Source organism: Juglans microcarpa x Juglans regia, chromosome 1D, assembly GCF_004785595.1.
Source record: "Juglans microcarpa x Juglans regia isolate MS1-56 chromosome 1D, Jm3101_v1.0, whole genome shotgun sequence".
NCBI classification, from domain to species: Eukaryota; Viridiplantae; Streptophyta; class Magnoliopsida; order Fagales; family Juglandaceae; genus Juglans; species Juglans microcarpa x Juglans regia.
In genome coordinates, this window is record NC_054594.1 from 49,106,399 (window position 1) to 49,128,803 (window position 22,405).

The 22,405-nt window shown below is 35.1% G+C and overlaps 3 protein-coding genes across 3 annotated transcripts; 1 reads left to right on the forward strand and 2 right to left on the reverse strand.

The window, feature by feature from the left end:
• Positions 1–157: 157 nt before the first annotated feature.
• LOC121265423 (eukaryotic translation initiation factor 2 subunit alpha homolog) lies at positions 158–4,009 on the reverse strand. The gene is made up of 7 exons (XM_041169055.1): positions 3,626–4,009; positions 1,640–1,696; positions 1,474–1,560; positions 1,250–1,396; positions 1,029–1,133; positions 490–588; positions 158–310 (listed from the first exon to the last, which is right to left on the reverse strand). Exons 1-7 carry the CDS (start codon positions 4,007–4,009, stop codon positions 158–160), a joined length of 1,032 nt encoding a protein of 343 aa, XP_041024989.1.
• A 2,485-nt stretch (positions 4,010–6,494) lies between these two features.
• Positions 6,495–9,038, forward strand: LOC121265439 (40S ribosomal protein S4-1). The gene is made up of 5 exons (XM_041169079.1): positions 6,495–6,626; positions 7,046–7,123; positions 7,231–7,411; positions 7,915–8,012; positions 8,424–9,038. The coding sequence occupies exons 1-5, from the start codon at positions 6,624–6,626 to the stop codon at positions 8,856–8,858; spliced, it is 795 nt and encodes a 264-aa protein (XP_041025013.1). The 5' UTR covers positions 6,495–6,623; the 3' UTR covers positions 8,859–9,038.
• A 1,788-nt stretch (positions 9,039–10,826) lies between these two features.
• LOC121265432 (ferritin-3, chloroplastic) lies at positions 10,827–13,675 on the reverse strand. Its single transcript, XM_041169067.1, has 8 exons — positions 13,150–13,675; positions 12,947–13,030; positions 12,761–12,821; positions 12,554–12,641; positions 11,500–11,561; positions 11,329–11,394; positions 11,178–11,241; positions 10,827–11,039 (listed from the first exon to the last, which is right to left on the reverse strand). The coding sequence occupies exons 1-8, from the start codon at positions 13,497–13,499 to the stop codon at positions 10,978–10,980; spliced, it is 837 nt and encodes a 278-aa protein (XP_041025001.1). The 5' UTR covers positions 13,500–13,675; the 3' UTR covers positions 10,827–10,977.
• Positions 13,676–22,405: the final 8,730 nt, after the last annotated feature.

Here is a 22,405-nt window from a genome sequence, read left to right on the forward strand (position 1 = left end):
TACGGGTTAAAAAAAATGCTTGCTCAAAATTTTCTAAGTAATACCATCTCAATATAGCCTACTTTGAAATTGGTTGTATAGAATAATAAAAAGAGCTACTTTTAAAAAGAAGAAAAACAAAAATATCAAAGAAAAATAAGTTGCTCTCTATGCTGTTTCAGTCTGTTATGCCAGAACCTCCGTTCACATCAACTTCTCCCATTCCCGTGTCTTCCTCTTCCTCGCTATCCTCATCGCCACTAATCTCTTCATTATCCTGCCGTAGCTTGGCCATGTGCTCAGCAAGTAGTTTATCATCTCTTTCACTCACCTAAATTAATGCACCATATCAGACCCGAAAAGAAAAATGGCAAGTTGCTATGCAAAGTGAAAATCTATTTAGACAAAGATACGCCAAGATATGAGGTTTCTCCATAAGAAGATGCCAACTGAATTCAAAATCCAGTGGACGACAAAAACACCATGATTGAAGTTAAAAGTAACACTCACAGCTCTGGGCGCTTCCTTCACTACGAGTTTCCCCTTCTGCTTTTCTATTGCTTCAGTGCAAGCTGTAATGGCTCTGTTGAGAACTGCTATTCCTTGCTCCTGCCCAATCCAGAAAAAATACGTCAATTTCATTAAACAAGTAATTAGAAACAGACCAGTAGAGAACTGCATCCAAAAAAAAGAAGGGTTAACTAATCTGACGCTTCCCAGCTTGGTAAAAGAGTCGGTTGGGGGGGGGGGGGGGGGGGGTGAGGTGGGGTGGTGTTACCAGTTGTAATTTTGAGGATTGCAGGGTCGTATACTGAATATATTTGAATTATTTAACACAAACAGAACCAAATAACCAGTGGAATGGCAGCTTCCATTATTTGGCTGATTAAGAGTGTCCCATATTTTTTTTTCAGAAAAAGTTCACAAGCAGGCACTTGCATTGAATTAGCTGACTAGTTTAAATAATAACCAAAATTTGCCTCCTATTGTATAGGTTACAGTGTAAAAAACAGATTTTCAAATAAACGCTGGTGAGAGCTTGCATAAACCTTGTCAAGAGTCTGAGTGGTAAGAACATAAAGTGGAGGAGCAACCAATTTAATTTTTACAGGACAGTCATCATTGCCAGCAGCCTCAGCTTTTTGCATGGCATCCTGCAAAGTCAAGAGATTAAAACATCCTGCACTTTGTAACAGAAGCATAGCTTAAAACAATAGAACGCAAGTTTTTAAAAGTAAACACCCATCAAACAGCAAACAAAAAATAAAACCTTTATGTAAAGAATGCCGTCAAACTGGAAGCATTTCATTTCAATGTCAGCTCGAATCTTCAAAGGTTGTGGGGTCATTCTTCTCCTAATATTCTTTTTCAGAGCTTCTTTCACTTCCTCTGACATAGCAGGAACCACCTTAGTAATCTGTAAAACAAGATGGAAAAGGCTTTAGTCATCAACAAGAAGAATGTGCAATAACACCTTACACAGAAAAAACTTACCTCCTGTCCATCAGGGCCAATTTCTTTGACTTCCCGGGTGAGAGAAGTCAGAACAGAATCAGGATCAGTCACTATTATTTTGAATGCCTGCACATGAAAGGTTAGATTTCCAACTGCAAATTCAGAACATAAACAATCACTTCTAAAAGGTAGTGAACACTCTCACCTCAAAAGCATGACCATATTTCCGGTACAAAGGCCAGCCAACATGGATATACAGATCCTGAAACAGGTAGCTTCCATTCAGTAATACCCATGAAAAGAATGAAAAAAATATGCAAGCACCAACATCGGTCAAGATTTTGTTGAGGGATGCAATGGAAAGGGACTTGAGTGCCAAATCAGAAAAAGATACAAGGCATAGTGGAGCTTAAAGGGACTCGGCAGCTACTATTAATTATGAGGAAGAGTACACAGCGTAGCAGTAAAATTAAAAAAGGGCGGAATAAGATCTCATGCTTGTCTATAAAAATGCTATTTGGCACATCCAAAATATAAAGTACCCACACTTGTGTGCATACACACACACCCCAACAGGATATAGGAAAACTAAAAAGAGATATACAAAAGAAATACCTACTACACTCTAGAAAATAGGAAAACTAAAACAGAAACAGATTCAGTACATTCTCATCATTCCTCACAAGTATCTTAGCCCACAAACGCAAAGTAGAAAAGAAAAAGTTTCGAAGATCTTCAAAAGAGCGCTCCTTGTCTTCAAAACATCTCCCATTTCTTTCCAGCCATAGACACTACATTAAACACAAATGAATCATTCTCCACCTGGCAGCAACATCTTTCCTCACCTCACAACCACGCCAACATGCAAGAAGCTCCACTACTTCCTTAGGCATCAAAATAAACCTGTCCGACCAATAACCACATACCACAAAGAGTTTGCCACCTCACAATGTAAAAACAGATGATTTACAGATTCTCCATCCTTCTTGCACATGACACACCAATTGGCTATACACAAACCACGTTTTCTAAGATTATCCGTAGTCAATACTTTCTCTAAAGCAACCACCCAACTGAAGAACGCCACCTTAGTAGGCACCTTCACCTTCCAAATGCTTTTCCATGGAAACACACAGCCAAAATGACAATTAAGAACCTTATAATAAGAACTGACTGAAATCCTGAAATTTCCAGCATAGTCCCACAATAGCCTATCCTCTCTTCCCTGATCACTTTTGAATTATTCCCAAAAAATCTGAAACAACATAAACTTCCCAGTCATTTGGATTTCTAATAAAGTCAACATTCCATGAAAAATTATTATCCGTACATTGAGATAATCTGCCATAGCAACATTTGATCCCTTGCCAGCCTGTAGAGAGATGGAAAATCTGATTTAAGAACTGATTCCCCACACCAAATGTCATGCCAAAAGAGAATCCTCTTCCCTTCCCCCACCTTAAATTTAGTATGTTTAAAAAACTCCTCCCAACCTTTCCTAATAAACTTCCATAAACTCACCCCATACGCTCCTCTAACTTCTTTAGAACACCAATCCCCCCACCCACTCCGATATTTAACAGCAACAACATTCTTCCATAAAGCATCTCTCTCTTCATGATATCTCCAAAGTCATTTCCCAAGGAGTGCTTGATTAAACAATCTCAAATTTCAAACCCCCAATCCTCCACAAAAAACTGGTTGACAAACCTTGTTCCAACTAACAAAATAAAACTTCTTTTCCTCCCCATAAGAAATTACGATAAATATTCTCAATTCTCCTAGCAACCCCAGCCGGAAATAATTGCAAGTTGCCAACAGAAACCGTTTAAAATAGCTACTAGAATGATTTGCCTGTTAAAATGATTCTAAATCATGCTACGTGCCAACCTCCTGATGCAATATCGATGCCATATTATATTACATTTTTCAAGCTACCAATTAAGCAAGTGATGCAACAGTGAAACCGCTTGATCCAGCAGAAGAAAATGGTAACTGAACTATAATTCTTCTAGGAGTACCAATTAAATTTGCCCTGCGTCTAAAAATCAAAATCCGCGAACACACTAATAGCAAAAACAAACGGGTAAAAAAAGCGTAAAGCCCTAGTAATCAAAATACCCCGGAAAAGAAATAACGTTTAATAAACCAATGATCTCGAAAAAATGTATTAAAAGAATAATGGTAAAACCTCCAAATCTACGCCCATAGTCTCGGCGACGTGGCCCATAATCGAGTGGACGAGCTTGCTCTTGTTGTATCTCTCTTCGCAGGCCTGGATATCCTCCTCAGAAACCCGCCTCTTGCTGAGGTCGATGTAGCCCTTCTCCTTGTCCACTCGGAGCACCATGACCGGTTCAATCCGACCCACCTTGATAAGACTACTCACACTACGAATCCGACGACGGGAGAGCTCCGAGAACAGTATCATGCCCTCAATATTATTGTACTCGAGCAAGGAGACGTACGCTCCCATATCGGCGATATTTTTCACTTGAATCATAACCGCCATGTCCACTTCTGGATATTTGGCTTCGTACATTCTGCACTCGAGGTTCTGAGTATGTGATACCATCGTATAGAAAATGAAATAAACCAGGGAGATGAAAGTCTGGAGAGAAATGAAGGTAAGGTCTCTCTTCTTCTTCTTCTTCTTCTTCTTATCTGAAATACAAAGAGAGACGAGGATTAGGGGCTTGTTCTCGGAGAGAGAGTCTCAGAGAGAGGGAGGGGTTTAACCAGAGCAGTGTCATGTTTTTGCTAAGCAAATGCACCGTCGGATTCGAACTACGATTTAAACCCTTACGCCAAACGGACGGATCCGATCGAGGCAGACAGGCAGGCTAGAGTCCTTGACCGCTTTCCTTGTACGGGAATGGTTCTGACGTCGCTCTGAGTATGTTTCATACAGTCTACATAAATAAATGGAGATATTGTTAGAAGAATTGCAGGTTCTATTTCTTCTTTATTCTAAGATACATGTTTTCCTCGCACAAAAGAAAATGTATACGTATTGGTCCTATAGGTAAATTCTATGCCAATTGAATGGCTTGAAATCCACATTATTCATTAATTATCTTTTCAACTCTTTAGACTATTATATTATAGAGTTTTGGTACTCATCATTTAACATACCACATACCATATTTATTTTTTTTATTTTTATTAAATTAATTGATTTCTTTTACTCGTATCCCTATAGCACATACTTGCTAAGGAAAAAAATAATAATAATATATGGTGTTATAGTATAGAGATAATAAGTAGTATTTTTCTATATTATTTATTACAATTAGTTTTGTGAGGAAGATTTCTCCTATCCCATAGGATGGGTCCATACAGGATCGCAAGGGCCCTAATCTAGCCTAGGCCCCATTCCCTAAAGGAGTGCCCATACAGGACTGCAAGGGGCCAATCTAGCCCAATCCCCATTCCCTAAAGAAGGGCCCAAGAGCTGCTTTAGATGCCCTACCTACAAATTGCCCCCAAGCGCCGCTTCAGATGCTTGACCTGCAAATTACCTTAGCCTGAGAGGTAAGCTCCACGCAAGAAAAAGATCGTTGACAATGACAGATGGGACCATCCCCCAACCTCCACACCGTATTAATGGCGTCATCTCATACTCTCCACCATATTAAAGGGTCATGACCGGGCTATACTATGAATGATTGAACTCCCTGATATAGGGTACACGGTGTCCCCTCAGCAATAGAGCTGATCCCCCCTCCTCCAAGTATCGACTCTTTTTGAACTCTTGCACTCTTACACGACTTACTAAGAATATTAACTAATTTAGGCATTAGAGACTCTCTGAACAATCCTGAGCCCACTTTCTCCTTTGTGTTTACAGGTGATAGTCCTGACTTGAGTTGTTAAGAGCCTTGTCTAGGTGTACAAAACACGACGTTAACAAATTTATAATAGAAATTACTTTTTATAAGATATATATTATAATTCGGTGTTCAAGAGGAATAAACCCCAGAAAAGTAATATACCAAAACTTGATCGAATAAAGAAAGAATCATACATAATAATATAGGAAAAATCTATAAATTATATTGTCAACCCATTATGTAAGATGTAACATATTTATCACCATTAGATGATAAAGAATTATCTAGTGGTGATAAATATATCACATCTTACATAGTAAGATAAAAATGAAATGAAAGTGTTATGTATATCATTATTCATTTATATAAAACAGCTACTCCCAACCAGTCGGGTGAAAACCCAATTTTAACACCGACCAATAAAATTTTGCCATGTAGGACATGCAACAAATATTCATCTACACTCACATACACTAAATTTCTTCCTTATTTTCTATCTCTTTCCCTCTTCTCTCTCTTTATCCCCCACCCCGCTGCAACTTTCCCCCTCTCTCTTAAACTCTCTCCTCTCTCTCTTTGTCAAATACACTCTCCTTGCTCTCCTCTGCAGGCCGCCCAACTCTCTGTGAAAGTAGTAAAAGTTTGATGCTTTTTTTTTTTTTTAATAATTTGCATCAACTTTGTATTTTTTTTTTTTCTAAGATCTAGATTTTCATCATCATTTTGTTGTTGTGGGTATTTTTTGGACTGGTTTGACATGTGCTGAAAGATGATGAAGAATTTAATACTATTATTAATTCATAGGCAATGACCTACATAGGAGAGTGTACTTGAGAGAGAGAGAGAGAGAGAGAGAGAACATATTTTAGAGAGAGGGGGAAGTTGCATCAGATGAGGAGAGATAGAAAATAAATAAAGAATCTAGTACATGTGAGTATAGATTGAGATTTGTTTCATGTCCTACGTGGCAAAATGCTATTGGCCGGTGTTAAAACTATATTTGCACCTGAGTGGGAGGTCTTTCCTTTATATAATATTGGAGAAGTCTCTATTCGTGAAACGGAAAATGTTGTCGATGGGCTCAAAGAGATTCAATAATGTACCGGTAGTACTTTTCTGACCCCGCATAATGGGCCAGCCTATCGAGATAATAAAACCCATCTTTCTATAATTTGGCTGGCCCCGCATAAGAGATTAAACTAGGCTCACGAGAGGTATATTTTCCATGTAGCCCATGCACAACTTCCAATATCATCGTAGGGTTTAAGGGACTCTCTTCTTACTTCTCTCTGCGACAGGGCAAGCAGCGGAGGCTCGGCCACATCTGCTGTGATCCTCGAGCTCACACACACCAAAATGGTTCCTTCCCCTTTCTTAACCTTCTGCGCTTTCTAACTGATCTTCTTGACCTTTTTTTAATTGAATTCTCTCTGCGAGTATATCATTGTTGTGTTTGTTGGAGAATATATTTCTTTGGATATTTGGGGTGTTATTTCCGTTTAGGACTCGAGACAATTATTGAAATTTTATTCACACGTCAATCCTGGATACATTTGTGTAATTGGTTTTGAAATACCACAATCAATTTGTTAATATTTACTTCGTTTGGTTCAGACATTATCAACTGATTATGTTTATAGTTGGTCGCCCAGATGACTTTGCATAATGCATATCATTTTTTTCGTCGTCGTATTGTAATATTTGAAATATAGTTTGATTAGTTTTCCTTTCGAGGCGGATTGTTTGGTTTGTTAACTTTATGCTTATGGCTATAACAGGCTAGAGGATTGAAGAAGCATTTGAAGAGGCTCAATGCTCCAAAGCATTGGATGCTTGATAAACTTGGCGGTGCATTTGTAAGTTAACTTTCGAGTTATTGCCTTCCCTCCATAATAATGCTTTGCTTGGTACACCTGTTTAGATATGTTCTGACTTCTTTGGTCTTTTTTATTTCTCCGTGCAGGCTCCCAAGCCTTCATCTGGACCTCACAAATCCAGGGAATGCCTTCCATTGATTCTCATCTTACGAAACAGGTTGAAATATGCGCTCACATACCGTGAGGTCATTTCCATTTTGATGCAACGCCATGTTGCGGTTGATGGGAAGGTCAGGATTGATAAAACATATCCTGCAGGTTTCATGGGTATGAACATCAAACTCTTCTTACTTGAGCTGTTGCTTAGTTTTCTGATACTTTTTTGCGTTTGTGTTAGTATGATGCAATGTATTTTTATGAGAACTTCTCGTATAGAAGTGGGTATCAAGTCAAGATCCTTGTAATTTTTAAGGCACCATAAAGTAGAGTTACCAGTAAATAGATGTTAAAATAGATGTTTAGGGGTATGCTGAGCAGAAGCTTGCATGATGATATGATAGGGCAGTTAATCTTATCTATAGATAATGTCTCAACTACTGTAGGGGAAGTGTGTGGAAATTAAATATGCTCCTTTACCTGAATTACAATATTCTGTGGCTTGGAGTAGATAATAGGATTACTTGGTGGGATCAGTTTGTGGCCACGTCAAGATCTGCTTGCTTTCATTATAGTTGCTGAGTATTTATTGTTCTCTCTCTCTCTCTCTCCCTATATATAGTGATCTTATGGTGGGTATGTATTTTTTATATAATGATGCCTCGGTTTGACAGATGTTGTATCAATCCCCAAGACAAATGAGAACTTCCGTCTTCTTTATGACACCAAGGGTCGGTTCCGTCTCCACTCAATCAGAGATGAAGAGGCAAAGGTAATGCTGTGCAATCCTCTCAAGTATATCTTTAGTCCTCTCTCTGTTGCAAGGATATATAAGTGCCAGGCTCCGTATGGCCATATGTGGAGAGATGTCATGTTATGGTCGTTAGGTGAAATTAGTATCAAAGATAGCTTCACTGTTATTCACAAGAACAAATTGTAGGGAATTGTTTGCATTTCAACCTGTGAAGTTTCCTTTTATTTCTTTAGTTATGTGTCTCATCTAATTCCTATATAAGTTTCTAACATTGGAGGCTAGACATTTTATACTATGGAGTCATCCAAAATTTCAAAATTATAATAGATTAGTTAAAAGAACAAATTATTCTGGGGTGGTTAATGCTTTTTTTGTATCGTGGGTCCTTTAATGGCTTTATTCTGATATTTTAATTGTTCACTTTTGCAGTTCAAGCTCTGCAAAGTTCGCTCTGTGCAGTTTGGGCAAAAAGGTATCCCGTACCTAAACACCTATGATGGACGCACCATCCGCTACCCAGATCCTCTTATTAAGGCCAACGACACAATCAAGCTTGACCTGGAGAGCAACAAGATCACTGAATTCATCAAGTTTGATGTTGGGAACGTAGTCATGGTGACGGGTGGAAGGAACAGGGGACGAGTTGGAGTCATCAAGAACAGGGAGAAGCATAAAGGGACCTTTGAGACTATCCATATTCAGGATGCGACCGGGCATGAGTTTGCAACTCGATTAGGCAATGTGTTCATCATTGGCAAGGGGACAAAGCCATGGGTATCCCTTCCCAAGGGTAAGGGTATCAAGCTATCTATCATTGAAGAGGCCAGGAAGAGGCTTGGAGCCCAAGCAGTATCCACGGCGTAATAATCATGTTAAAAAGTGGTTTTCAGAAGTTTTGATGGTTCTTTTGTCGTCTGATTCGGGATTTTTCTGTGACTTTTATTCTCTTTATCATGCCTCAAATTTTGAAAAGCTGGTTACTTGTCCACAAAAAAATTGCTGGTCTAAACTATTGTTATTTATTTATTAATATTATTATTATTTTAGGTCAAATGTTTGCTTGGCTACCTTAATGCCCGGCTGTCTTGGCTGCATTTGGTTCCTTGACCGAACTGAGCTATTTGGAAGAGCTATTTGGATCTCTTCTAATATTCAAACACTTAACTTTCAAATTATTAAATTCATCTAAACTCAAAACTTCTTTACTTGTGGAATTCACAATCTTTTTTAACTCAGCAACTTTTTACATGGGGGACCAATATTTTTCAACTTCTTATAAATACATCTAAACTTATTTTAACATCCAAGCACATCTAAACTCATCTTTAGTAAGCTCCATAAAACTTACTATTATTCATCTCAACTTACTACTATTTATAGAGAACTCAACTCAATTGAACTCAACTCAACACAGCCTTGGATTACTTATCTTTTTGTGCCATGTATTTGATGGTTTACTTGCATTATTCCGTTTAGTCCTTTATGGTATAGTAAAGCGTTTGTATGACATGATTTGATTTAAAAGAAAAATTATAAAATTTAAATCTTATAAATCAAATATTATCATTTAAATAATGTATACAATGTGTTCTATACATTAATTGCAAATAAAAGAGCTCTTATTTTGGAGTTTTGCTATTCATAAGCTTCACACATCACACACCACAATTTCTTTTATGTTTTTTGGTTTTATTCTTTTTAAAATAATTAAATTCTTCTATTCATCATCTATATACCACACATTTAATAAGAGAAAAAAAAAATTAAAAAAATAACAAAAAGGATGTTGTGTGATGCTTATAAATAGAATTTTTCCTTATTTTGAGCCTTCCAAGATCTGTAGGCAATCGCCCCACTTGCAATTATATGCTACAGCCTACATATAGAGCAGTTGCCCGAAAAGAAAAGAGTGAAATTGACTGTAGCCTGAAATTTAAAAGCCCAATTTGTATTCGCAAGTCATCTCAACTCATTTCAACTCATCTCACTACTATTCATTATTATTCATCAACTTTAACTCACAAAATCATTACTATTTACAACTCATCTCACTACTATTCACAACCTATCTCAACTCATCTCAACTCATCTTCGAATTCAAACATACCTAAAAAGGCCAATATCCTTTTTCACTAAAATAAAAAAAAATAGAAGTCATCCCCCTGGGACCAACTTGGAGTTGGAGCGAGAAGACCCTGTGACCAATTGCGTCCAACCAACCAAGATTTGCTTTATAAGGACGCTGGCTAACATCTGTCCTCATTTTATCAAGGACCCCCCATGAATGGGAACCAGGAACTCAGCGACCTATGAATACGACTCATAAAACCTTTCCCGGTCAAGAACTAGTGCAGAGTACAGACTACCAAGACCAAGAAAAAAGGCCAAGCCATCGAATGGTAATCCTAGTCTAAACTGTGGCCTCACAAAGGGACTATGAGAGTGATACCTTGGATGAACTTACAATTCAAATTTCTAACCACACAGTCTCACAGAAGGATATGGTGGGGACAGCAACTGTTCCCTTTAGGGATTGAAGCCAACAGCCCAGAAATCTATAGATTCGATACCACTCTTGGAACGTTTCCAGCCCTTTTACCAGTACACTTCCCTTCCCTTCTTCCCAAGGGTCAAAATATTAAGTGCATCATAAACGATATAATAAGAGTATCATTAAAGGGTCACCCCATTGTCATCCTAATACTCTGAAAGACATGTATATCCAACTTTCATTAAAAATAATTCAAGCAAGTAGAAGCATATCTTTTTGCATTACGATCCATACCATGGAGGTATGCTGGCAACCATGCAATTGTAAATTTTCGATTGAGATTACTGAAATAAGTCCATCTGCATGTTTCAATTTTATTCTCTTTTCACAAAATTCTAACCAAAGTCAGCGTCTCTAAGAGTTGTTTATGAAAGACTCCGCATGAAATTTACTCCAAAACAGTTGACATGAAAGAAACAAAAAGAGTAAACCTCAAACTATTGCATCAACCGCTCCCTCCTCATGGAGCAACATCTGATCGAAGTGCCAGACACCTGAAAATCCACAGATCAGCCAGTTCAGAAACCAGCAAGTTGATAAGAGAAGAAAAATGCAATTTAAGTTATACGATGGTGAAAGGAAGACTTGGTGTGAAATAAATAACAATGAGAAGTGCACTCGGGAATCCATACCATGTCCTTTGCCCACTCTTCTTAGCTGAGCAACATATTCAGAAATTTTCTTGATGGCTTCAACCTGGAAAGGAAACAACCATCATGAATGCAACAACCGTTCCCTTAGACTGTGAAGAACAAATTTAATACAGAGAAAAATTTTGTTTACCTGCTCACTTAAAAACTCACTTTCAACAAAATCTGTCAACTGAACATCGTTTTTCAGTGAAGCCACCTATTAATCAAAGTTAAAAAAACATAAATTAAACGAATGCATACAAAATATAACAAAGCTAGTAAAAACTCAAACTAAGCAAACGAGTAGGAAGAAATGTATTACTCTGTGTAAGTTGAGGAGTTTTTCATTTGTAAGCTTCTCTAGAGACAATGCAAGCTCCATGGCTGAATCAAGAAAATAGACAAAATTAGTGCTTGAAAACAACTCATTACCATAAGAATTTAAAACCTTAGATGCGTGTAAGTCCTATCATCAATTAGTACTACAATTTCATTCAAGAAACTATCTACAATATTTTTGTGAGTCAAAATTATAACAAGTGCAGAGGGACAAATTTTACCCTAATCTTCCATATGTCGGTAACATGCGTACCTATTTCAAAGTTTAGATCAGTTGCCGTTGGATATTATCTTTGGCTTCCTTTTTTTCTTCGGCTTCCTTTGTAGTAATGTGCATACAAACTTGGCATCTAATGATATTATCTGTCTATTTCATTTAAGCCAATGTAATTTATAATGATATTATTTGTCTATTTTCTTTTAGCCAATGTAATTTACAATTGTATGCACATTACTACAAATGAAGCCGAAGAGAATATCCCATGGCAACTGATCTAAACTTTAAAAGAGGTACGCATATTACAGACATGTGGAAGATTAGGGTAAAAGTGGTCCCTTTGCACTTGTAATAATCTTGACTTGCAAAAATATTGTAGATAGTTTCTTCAATGGATTGTAGTATTAGTTGTTCAACACCAAGGGTAAAATGCACTAGGATGAGAAAAATCTAAGTCCAATTGATATCTTCAAATCTTAATCATTATGTTTAATGAAATAACTCAGAGTTTACCACCTTGACATTTCTCGCTTTAGATCGTCTTTAATTTTTTTCTTACTTTCTATTCTGTGTATTAACTTCAGGCGTTAGATTGTGTAATTAAAAAGGATCGGATCCTCTCAATTTTAGTATTTCACTTCGAAATGGACCATATATTCCTTTAGGGTATTTCTATCATTGTGTTTATAATATTAATTAGAAAGGACAAAACTATCTAACATTAAATAACCTCTCCTACTGCAGAAAATGGATGAATGAAGAAATCTTTAGAACTGATGATAGATGGCATCACCATAAAATAGGGGCCCATGAAACTCACCATATAACGCATCTCCCTTCTCCGCATGATCGTACTCAGAGAGAGGCATCACTATAGGTTGCAGCTTCACTCTTCCACCACGTTTGTTCTGAGCATTTCCCAAAATAAACAAAACCCTCGAGTCAGATTAACAAAAACAAAAACAAAAACACAAAAGAAATCAAAGACTAAAAGGTATCAATAGCTATATAAAGTTAATGTTAGCACCTGATATTCCATCAATTTCTCCGCATGTTCCCTTTCTTCTTCACTCGATTCCTTGAAAAACCTATTCACAAAATATCGCATGACTCAGATTTAAAAAAACTTTGAAACAGAAAACTGCTAGAGTGTGTAAAACAACAATTAAAATAAAGAAAGATAGAAAGAACGAACGAAGAAAATAAAAATTACCTGGCAAGACCCTTCAGCGCAACGTTGTCCCTATCGAAGTAGGCGTACATGGCATGATAAACATACGAGACATTGTATTCCACACTTCCATTACAACAAATAAAAAAATTGCAAATCAGAATTAGAAAGAACCACAACCGGGTTAAACAAAAGCAACCAGTGAATCCACAAACATATAACAAGATTAAAGCGACGGAAATTACTTGATCTGCTCGTTAACCGCGGACTCGCACTCGTCCAAGTACTTCTGTCGAGCGAGAGAGACCTGTGGGACGGTGGGGACGAGATCGAGCTCCTTCTTGACCTCTTCGAAGGGCTCGAATACGACACCGGTGAGCGGCCGGTTGTTCGCACCCTTTGAAGCCGCGCAAATGGAAAAGGCGTTCTGTTTCTTGGCGGTAGAAAAGCGGAGGCTCGAGGCCAGAGAAGCGGAATATTTGAGAGGAGAAAAAGAATTCGAAGACTGAGATGAAACAGAGGAAGGCAGAGGACCCAAAGCTTCTCCACGAGGAGAGTTCAAGACAGAGAAGTCAGGGGCAGCCCTTAGCATCATGGTGTAGAGGAGCAGAAACAGAGAGAATTCAGGTACCGTGCGAGCGAGTGATGAATTTGGAAGGAAAGACGGAAATGAGTGAGTGAGTGTGTGGTGGTGGCAAGTCACGAGGGAAGAATAGAGGCTGTTATACGAGTGACGCGTGGCGGATGAGACTGAAATGCGCGTGGCCTGCTCGTGGTCTAACCTGGTTTTATGGACATCTTGGAATCCGAAGAAAATTTATCTGGACTTTTGCGTCCAGGTACGGTGTTTGAAAATTAGGATTAAAATTATTTATAAATAATAATAAAATTTATGAGTTAAAATTTATAAATAATAATAAAAAATCTCTCCGTTAAAATCAGCTCTTATTGTTTCTAATTATTTAGAATGTGTTTGAATGTTGAAGTGAGTTGAGTTGAAATGATAAAATATTATTAGAATATTATTTTTTAATATTATTATTATTTTGAGATTTGAAAAAGTTAAATTATTTATTATATTTTATATTGAAATTTAAAAAAATTATAATAATGAATTGAGATGAATTGAGAGTAGTTGAGAAACCAAACCAAGCCTTAATCTATATTTTGTTCTTTTTATAAATATATATATATATATATATAAAACTTATACTATTAAGATTCTATATATTTTAAGTTATTTAACAGGAGAATAATGCTATGTAAATATTTTTACATCATACATCAGTATGATTTAATTTATAAAATTTAAAATTTAAAATTCATCTTCTAAATTAAATGATATTATAATATCCTACTTTTTTAAAACGCTATAAGATCCTATTTGTTGGAAGAGAAATGTTACAAAAAGATCTTATTCTGCATATTTTCATTTAATTAATATGTAATTTGTCAATTGTATCATTCTATCTTAATGTTTAAATATATATGTATTTAAATAAATCAGATATTAATTAGATAAAATTATATTGTGTAAGACTTATATATCGAATTTCTCTATATAGAATGACTATTTTTAATAGAAAAAATATTTATAATTGTAAATTATATAATAATTTTTTAAAAATAATAAAATATAGAATCTATATAAAAAAATTAATTTTTTAATAATAAATCTCATATTTTTTTAAAATTAATTACTTAACATTTATACATTTCATAATTATATATAAAATTATTCCTATTTTAATTATATGATGTAAAGTGGACGGGTGCTGATGCCAGGCAAGTTTGTGTGGCCCACCTGTCCAGCCCACCGCACTAATTGACACCGCCACCAACTGATGTGGGCCAGAATTATAGATATTGTCAGCCATAAAAATAAAAAAAATTTGTCTGTAAATTTATAGAAGTTATGTATTAATAAAAAAGAATTTGTGAATAAAATATTTCAGAATTTAATATTAGTTTAATAAGAGAGTAACTATAATAGATAACGATATGCCTCCTACCACCCTTATACCATTTTAGGGTGTATTTGGATTTTTATTTTTTTAGAGGATTACTACGTACAGTTATAGAGTATACTAGTATCATATAATTATTTTGAAAAAAAGTAAATTTATTATTACAAACTTAATTTTTTTATATGAGTCCCGTATTTATTCACTTTTTTAAAGTGATTACACGATGTGTGAATACTCACAATTACAACTATCATTTCTCTTTTTTTATTATTATTTTAAGTATTTTTTAACATCCTTAATCCTTAATCATTAAGAAAAAATTAAACAAATATACAACTTTACTAATAGTCACTTCCGTAACTATTAAGTAAAAAAAATTAAAAATAAATAAAAAGGATAGTAAATAAATAGTAAGAAGTAGTAAACTTATCATTGTCTAACTATAATTCCAATAAGAGGATTGAACCATAGTTTTTTAAATTTCGTTATGATTCGACCATTCTAGTGTAGTAGTCGATACACTATATTTTATTGTTTTGTTTCGCTTCAAATCTTGGCCTGTTTCAACCATTTCGATTAAATTCCGATCATTCTAGGTCTTATTTTGTTTCGAATTATTTTTATAATTTTCTTGTGCTTGGATGTTATTTTTGTAAATTTTAAATCTATATGATATTTAATTAATTTTAGAATATAAAATGTATTTATATAATTTTCATTTTTTTGTAACTTAAATTATGTCTTCTCATTCTCTCTTTTTTTTTTTTTAAATATCATTATTTTTAATAATTTCTCTATTCTTTTTTTTCTTTGTTTTTGTATCAAAACTCAAATTTGTGGTTTTTTGAACGTACATTCATTTTATAAATATTCAATTATTTCACATATATATACACACACTTACACACACATATATATATATATATTTATTCTATTAGTTGTTAGTTTATATATACATATAAATATTTATATATAATATATAGTTAATCTTAAAACTGTACACCAAAATACATTAATATCAAAATATTTCAATACTTAGACCGAAATGATCACAGAAACAAAATTTAAAATATTGGATTGAATCCTAACTAACCTTAGACCTCAAGATTTGTAAAGATTGGGGGTAAATTGGAATTAACATTCGACCAATTGTCTGAGAAGAAAAAACTTTCCACGTGTAGTCTTACGAGTTAGTGGTACGACCTTTTCAATCGGAATACTAAGGATTAGAGATAAAGATGAAAAGAACAACAATGCTTCAATAATATATCAGTAAATAAAAAAAATAAAAAATATTCAAGTGGGTGGGGGCAAACTCTTGAAAAAGGCATCTTGTTCCTATCCACTTTTACACGTGTCCCTAAAAGTATAAACCTATCAATTAGTCATATCATACAATCCAAAATTTGTCATATTCTTCGGAGGAGCAATCCTGAAACTGCTGGGCATTACCCTCTCTCATATGGTGTCTAATTATAATGTAAGGCCAGTGTCCTTTTTTTTTTCCATGGTATTGGGTCAGGAATCAGGATTATTCCAACTCACTGCATTAGTGCTTTGACCCTGGCCCATGGGCAGAAAAATTTTGCTTCATCATCTTCATATAATTTTTTATATTCTTATTTTTTTCTCTCATCTGGTAAATAAATGATGAATAAAAAAATACGATTAGTTTAAGAAAAATAAAATTATTTTTTTAAAAAAATAAATAAAAATAAGTATAGTATATAGAAGTGATGAAAAAAAAAACTCTGCCAAGTAACAACCCTATTAATTAGCACGACATTACCAATGTAAACTATAAAAATTGAGAAATAATAGTTACATTTATGAGTATATAATTGCTCCGTAATTATTTTAAAAAAAATAAATAAATACGAGATTTACGTGAAAATAAATTAATTTTTTAAAAGCATATCTTACCCTTTTTTAAAGTGATTACACAACCCTTATAGATTTCAAGAATATATGTAACATTTACTCATAAACATTAGACTGCAGTTTTATTGGTTTTTTTTTTTCTCTTATCGATCTGGGAAAGGACTTTTGTAGCATTTACTCATAAAAAAACCATGCGTCTCGAAAATGAATCTTCGTCGCCACGATGCTCATTTAATGTCCGCATAGGAGACCTCATGTTTTTCCTTCTAAAGTGGTGAAGATGTCTGTTTTTCCCCATAATTTATTGTCTTTAATTAAGATTTATAGATTCACAGAAACCAAACAACAAGGCACTTATTCCTATTTTAATTACAATATATATGGTCTCACCTAATTCCTAGCTAGGTCGACCTTATCGGGGTTCCAATCAGAATATGTTGACAAAGGCAAATATTGTACGTTCGGGCATTCAGTCCCAGTCCTATGTTTTGCTTTTTGGGCAACCTATTCAAATCAGAGGTGGCACCACTCAGTCCCAGCCTAGGGTTTTAGTTGTCAAGGCCTGGCAAGTTAGTTATTAAGGTAAATACAGATAATCAAAATAGCAATATTCATGAGCTAATGAAACCAAAAACTTCATAAATGTATAAAGTGAAAAAAAAAATATTGGAAGTTAATGATAGCCAAATGCCACCAAGGGGATCCATAATATGGAAGAGAAGGAGCGCGCCCAAATTAAGCCAAAGCCTGGTGCATGCCAGTTAACGTACAACTTATTATTAAAATTGCATAAAAGGGTTCTCATGTATATATATAATTGTAAGTGTTAATGTCTTCTTTTGCAGCTTGAGCAACTCCGATATCGTATTCTTGCGAATATAGGAAATGAGGGCTTGCCGTGGTGGGAAATACTTTCGATGCCTAAGTCAACTTAGATTTTAGGTTTGTGATTTAAAGAAGTTTCAAATGAAAGTGTGTAGAACGTTTTTTGCCCCTGAGGGGGGATATATATAACTGATAGGGGTAATTCCTTGACAAGTTAATCATGGTGGTGCCACTTCGTACCTAGGTCATATCCTCTGCCAACTCCCTGCCATGCGATAGGTCGTCCATGCCTGATCATGACGACTGCTGACAACCTTAAGTCCTTGTCATGGTGTGTCCGCCTTCGTCCCTTATTAAATGCGGCATGATCTCGGTCAGACGCACCCACCTTCTAGGTCTATCTAGCCATTGGTGCCCAAGGGTTAAGGTTGTCCCTGACCTAATGTGTGCAAATTGTCGACCAATAGAAGTGTCAGGCCTTCTGACTCAATCTCATGCATTGCGCGTGCTACCTTGCTACTTTTTTATGGGCTTCTTAGGCTGTCTTTGCCCTTCTTAGTCCGGCCCGGCTCATCCTATTCTCTCATACCGATTTCATTCTACCGAGCCGTTCTTAGATCCATCTGTACCTCGTGGGCTGGGTCCGTAGGTCTGGCCAACAATGGGAACACCCCCTCACACTAAGATGTCATTTAAAAAGTGAGTTGAGATGAGTTGAATAAAATATTGTTAGAGTATTATTTTTTAATATTATTATTGTTTTGAAATTTAAAAATTTTAAATTATTTATTATATTTTATGTAGAAATTTAAAAAAATTATAATAATAAGATAAAATAAAATGAAATAAAATAAATTGAGTTAAAATGAGATGAGATGACGTATGGGGCGTAAATTGAAAAGAGGCGGGCATAAATTGAAGAGTCGCGCTCCTAGACGATCGGGTGCGAATTTATTTTTTCACTAGCCAATCAGCAGCTACTGCTTAGGGGCCGTCTCAACAATTTTCTATTTACACCCACATTTTTTCTATTTACACCCACATTCAGGTAAGGAAACTAAGTTATTTCTCTCCCTCTCTTTCCCCCCACCCACATCCTTGCTTACCTCTCTCTCTCTACAATATGGTCTCTCTTGAAGCAAAGTGGTCAAAGAATTACAAGAGCATTAACTACATTTTGGTTGGTTGCCAAGGAAGAATAAAACCATGAACAAACCACATTTTCAGTTTTTCAGATTATAAGCTTCTTCATGAACAAATTTAATAGCAACTAATTTTAAGAGAAAAAAAGTGACTGACTGCTAGTTAGCCATGCGAGCTGATCTTCTTTATCTTAAGTTGGTTAGTTCTTAATTTTCTGTACGTAGCTCATGATCAGTTAGCTTTAATTGAAATTTACTTGCAGAAAGAAAAGTCTCAAACCAGAACCAAAATCAGTGAGAACTGTGTTTGAGAACAGATCATCGAAGAGAAGAAAAAAAGAGACAAGTTTTCTAAAAGCAACGCCCTAAAATCAAACCATTGGAGCAACTAAAATACATGTAGAAATGGTGGGCCTGAAGTGACCGTTACTTGTTTGGCATGAGTGGCCCCAAGAATCTGTGGGGAAGAAGAATTCGTGGGAAAGAGAAGGGGAAGAGGAAATCTTTCGGAGTGCATATATTTCATTCCTGCACCTCTTATGTGGCAAATTTGTATTGGTGTGTGTAAAAACAAAATTTCCACCCGACCAACCTTAAGTTTTTCTCAATTGAAAAGTGACCTGACATAAATTGAAAAGAGGGCTAGCTGTTTTATTTTGGAAGACAGTGAAAGAAACTGCCTGGAAGCATGTGAAGGGCAATTAAGGCAAAGACTCCTACAAATTTCAATACTAATCTCTCTCGAAACCACGACATGGGTATCATTTTTAACAATCCCTACGACTCGTTAACATGTCAGGACCTCATTAATTCCTCGGTGAGGTGTTTCTTTGCTTCTGTGGATCTTCGTTTAATAAAGTTCTGGTCACGATCTGCTTAATTAGTAATTTCGTATGCACGGTATCTATCAATTTATTAATGTCGATATATGCGTCAATATATATATATATATATATATATATATATAGATGAAGGGCCAAGTGCATACAACGCATGCAGTAGAGTGAGTCCAGTGATTTAACTTGGCCTTATATTATAAGTCACGACCATAGGATTGTGCGACTATAATAAGGGTCCAGGGAGATAGTGTTTGAGCTAGCTGTACTGAAAAGGAAAAATATGGGCATTATATATGCATCAGACCAGAGAGAGAGAGGGAGAGAGATCATGGACTTTGAGAAATCAACTATATGCTAATGATTTATAAGTCATTCACTACATGCAGGACGTGTATAAAGTTAATCATGTACATGTCCGTACATATAAATAAGTTCATGTTGGTCTTGATCTCTACTACTTTTTCAAGTAATAGTACAGCAATTAAAATGAAATAAAATTTTGGGATTGCATAGCATATACGTATTATATAATTATATATTGATCTTTAGCATAGGTATTATTTATGATCGGGAGTGTATGCATGCAATGCATTGCATTCTTTTCACAGTAGGAAAATCAAAGGACAAATCATGATGTTAAGGTCTGATACTGATATTGAATCATCCACCGGCCAGTTCTAAGATTCCCAATGCAATTAATGATTCACGGGTCACTCTACAGATGATTAGTTGAATGCTACAAGTTGGACAAAAAAATGGCTGCGGAGAACTTTGCTATATCCTATATATGGGATCGTAAGAACGATTTTGCTGTCACTATCAATATTAATAAAAAGTATCCTCAATTGCTTTTATCTCTAACATTATCGTAATTACTGATTAATTAGTTCGTGGATTATTTCTTAATTGCGTACCTGCCCGCAAATCGGTTTTGCGATATATATAGTCCAAATTAATTAGAAGCAATTAGCTTAAGCAGTGGCTTCCAGTAATATAATCTGGTACTGATAATATCAGAATCTTGGTAATATTCGATGTGATAACAAGCTCACGGGATCACTCTGCTCCATTATTCAATCACTAATCGGTGCGGACCTAAATTGATACGTGGTACAGATTTAGATTTAGATTTAGATTTAGATTTTGGTCAAAAATTTTTGTAGGATTTTTATTTTTTTATGAATTTTTTTCTTATATAATAATTTAGATTTTTACAAAATTTGAAAAATATTCACAATCTCAAATTTTGCAGCTATTTAAGTTCGGTTTATGGATTTCATAAAATAATAAGTTCGGCTTGTAAATTTCATAAAATAATTTTAAATTTTACTATTAATTAATAATTTTCAGAGTTACTTTCTGTGTTTTGGGAGAACCTCTTGCCTTCTCCATCTCGGTTATTTGTTGGAACTAACCTTTATAATTAATCTAAACTCTTTCTGACATCAATTGACATTAGAGTTTGAGCATATTTCTAGTGGTTATATCTCATAAGTTTTCATGTATGGCTGGTGGTTGTGGTCATTATGGATAGGTTCCAAACGAGGAAGTCTCGCATCGGGATTGTAACGTTTGGGATGTGATGGTTGAGGATTTGTAGAGATAGGTTGTAGAGTCAACCTGACGTCTAATGGTGTAGGATATCAGTGATCATGAGATGGAAGAACACAATCCCGATTCCAATTTTGAGAACTTGTATTACAATCGTACTCAATTTTGAGAGTACCGTGGTAGGAATGAGCGTCATAGGGACCTCGGTTTTAGAGTGTATTACCAGAATTTCCTGGTACTCTTTCAGCTGAAGGTTTCATTAATTGCATGTGGTTGAGTGGATTTACTACTCTGATAAAGAAGAGTTCGAGAATGGACATTCTTCCATAGGGCGGAACTCTATACCAATTTATGATACCTATCCTGATGAAGATAACCTAGTGGATGAGGTAAATATTTTTATTGAAAACATAAAAAATTTTTAAAAAAATAGTGGTGAAGTTTTGAAGTTTGAAGATCATGAAACAACTTTTGAGGCAATTAACTATGGGTGTAACAAGTCTGGTTCATTTCGGTTTTGGATATATTTTAGAACCGAACCTATACCGATTATGAGATTTGAAGAACCGATATTGCACCGGTTACACCCTTAAACCGATACTTCCGATTTTATCAGTTCTTGTCTGATTTGGTCTGATTGTTTCGGTATATTATATATATTATAATTGTATTATAAACTATAGTGATAATATGTAGTTATTTATATAGGATTTTAAAATTTAATATTATATTAATTAGTAATTTATCATATAATATAATATTATTTTATATATAATTATATATAAAAATTATATATAATATAAAAAATCATATAAAAAATTAACATATATAATCGGTCTGATCCGGTGTTAAAAAAAGGAAAATCAAAACCGGACTGATTTTGACCGGTTTTGAGAAAAATGAAACCGGTATTGGACCAAACCCACCAGTTTGGTTAGGTCCGTTCCGGTTTACCGGTTCATCAGTTTTTGTTTTCATCCCAACAATTAACTATGTTGATTTTCTTGGAGTTGATATTTTTTTTTTTTCAAATTCTCTCATATGCAAATTTTTTTTTTTTTGGATTTGAGATGTGGGAAAAAACTTAATTTTGAAGTATAAGATGTTTAATATTATTTTCTTTTGAGCCGATCAAATCAGTTTTAGTTTTTCTATGATCATCGAGATGATACAACAAAAAGAAAGAAAGATTGGTCTAATTAGACATCCAGAAGATGGAGACAAGAAAGTTTAGAATTCAAGGACGAATTCTGATCCCTAACCCGGTGAGAATGGTGCAAACCCAAATTGATATGG

Bases quoted from the DNA above. Each gene is read 5' to 3' on its own strand.
- LOC121265423 (XM_041169055.1), bottom strand. From the start codon at position 4,009: ATGGTATCACATACTCAGAACCTCGAGTGCAGAATGTACGAAGCCAAA. The intron at 1,561-1,639 runs GTGAGAGTGTTC...TTTCATGTGCAG, and splicing joins AATATGGTCATGCTTTTGAG to GCATTCAAAATAATAGTGAC. The intron at 1,134-1,249 runs GTTTTATTTTTT...TTGACTTTGCAG, and splicing joins ACGGCATTCTTTACATAAAG to GATGCCATGCAAAAAGCTGA.
- LOC121265439 (XM_041169079.1), top strand. The intron at 7,124-7,230 runs GTAAGTTAACTT...TTCTCCGTGCAG, and splicing joins ATAAACTTGGCGGTGCATTT to GCTCCCAAGCCTTCATCTGG. The intron at 8,013-8,423 runs GTAATGCTGTGC...TCACTTTTGCAG, and splicing joins TCAGAGATGAAGAGGCAAAG to TTCAAGCTCTGCAAAGTTCG.
- LOC121265432 (XM_041169067.1), bottom strand. From the start codon at position 13,499: ATGATGCTAAGGGCTGCCCCTGACTTCTCTGTCTTGAACTCTCCTCGT. The intron at 12,822-12,946 runs GTAATTTTTATT...TTTTGTGAATAG, and splicing joins GCGCTGAAGGGTCTTGCCAG to GTTTTTCAAGGAATCGAGTG. The intron at 11,242-11,328 runs GTAAACAAAATT...TTTCCTTTCCAG, and splicing joins GTGAGTTTTTAAGTGAGCAG to GTTGAAGCCATCAAGAAAAT.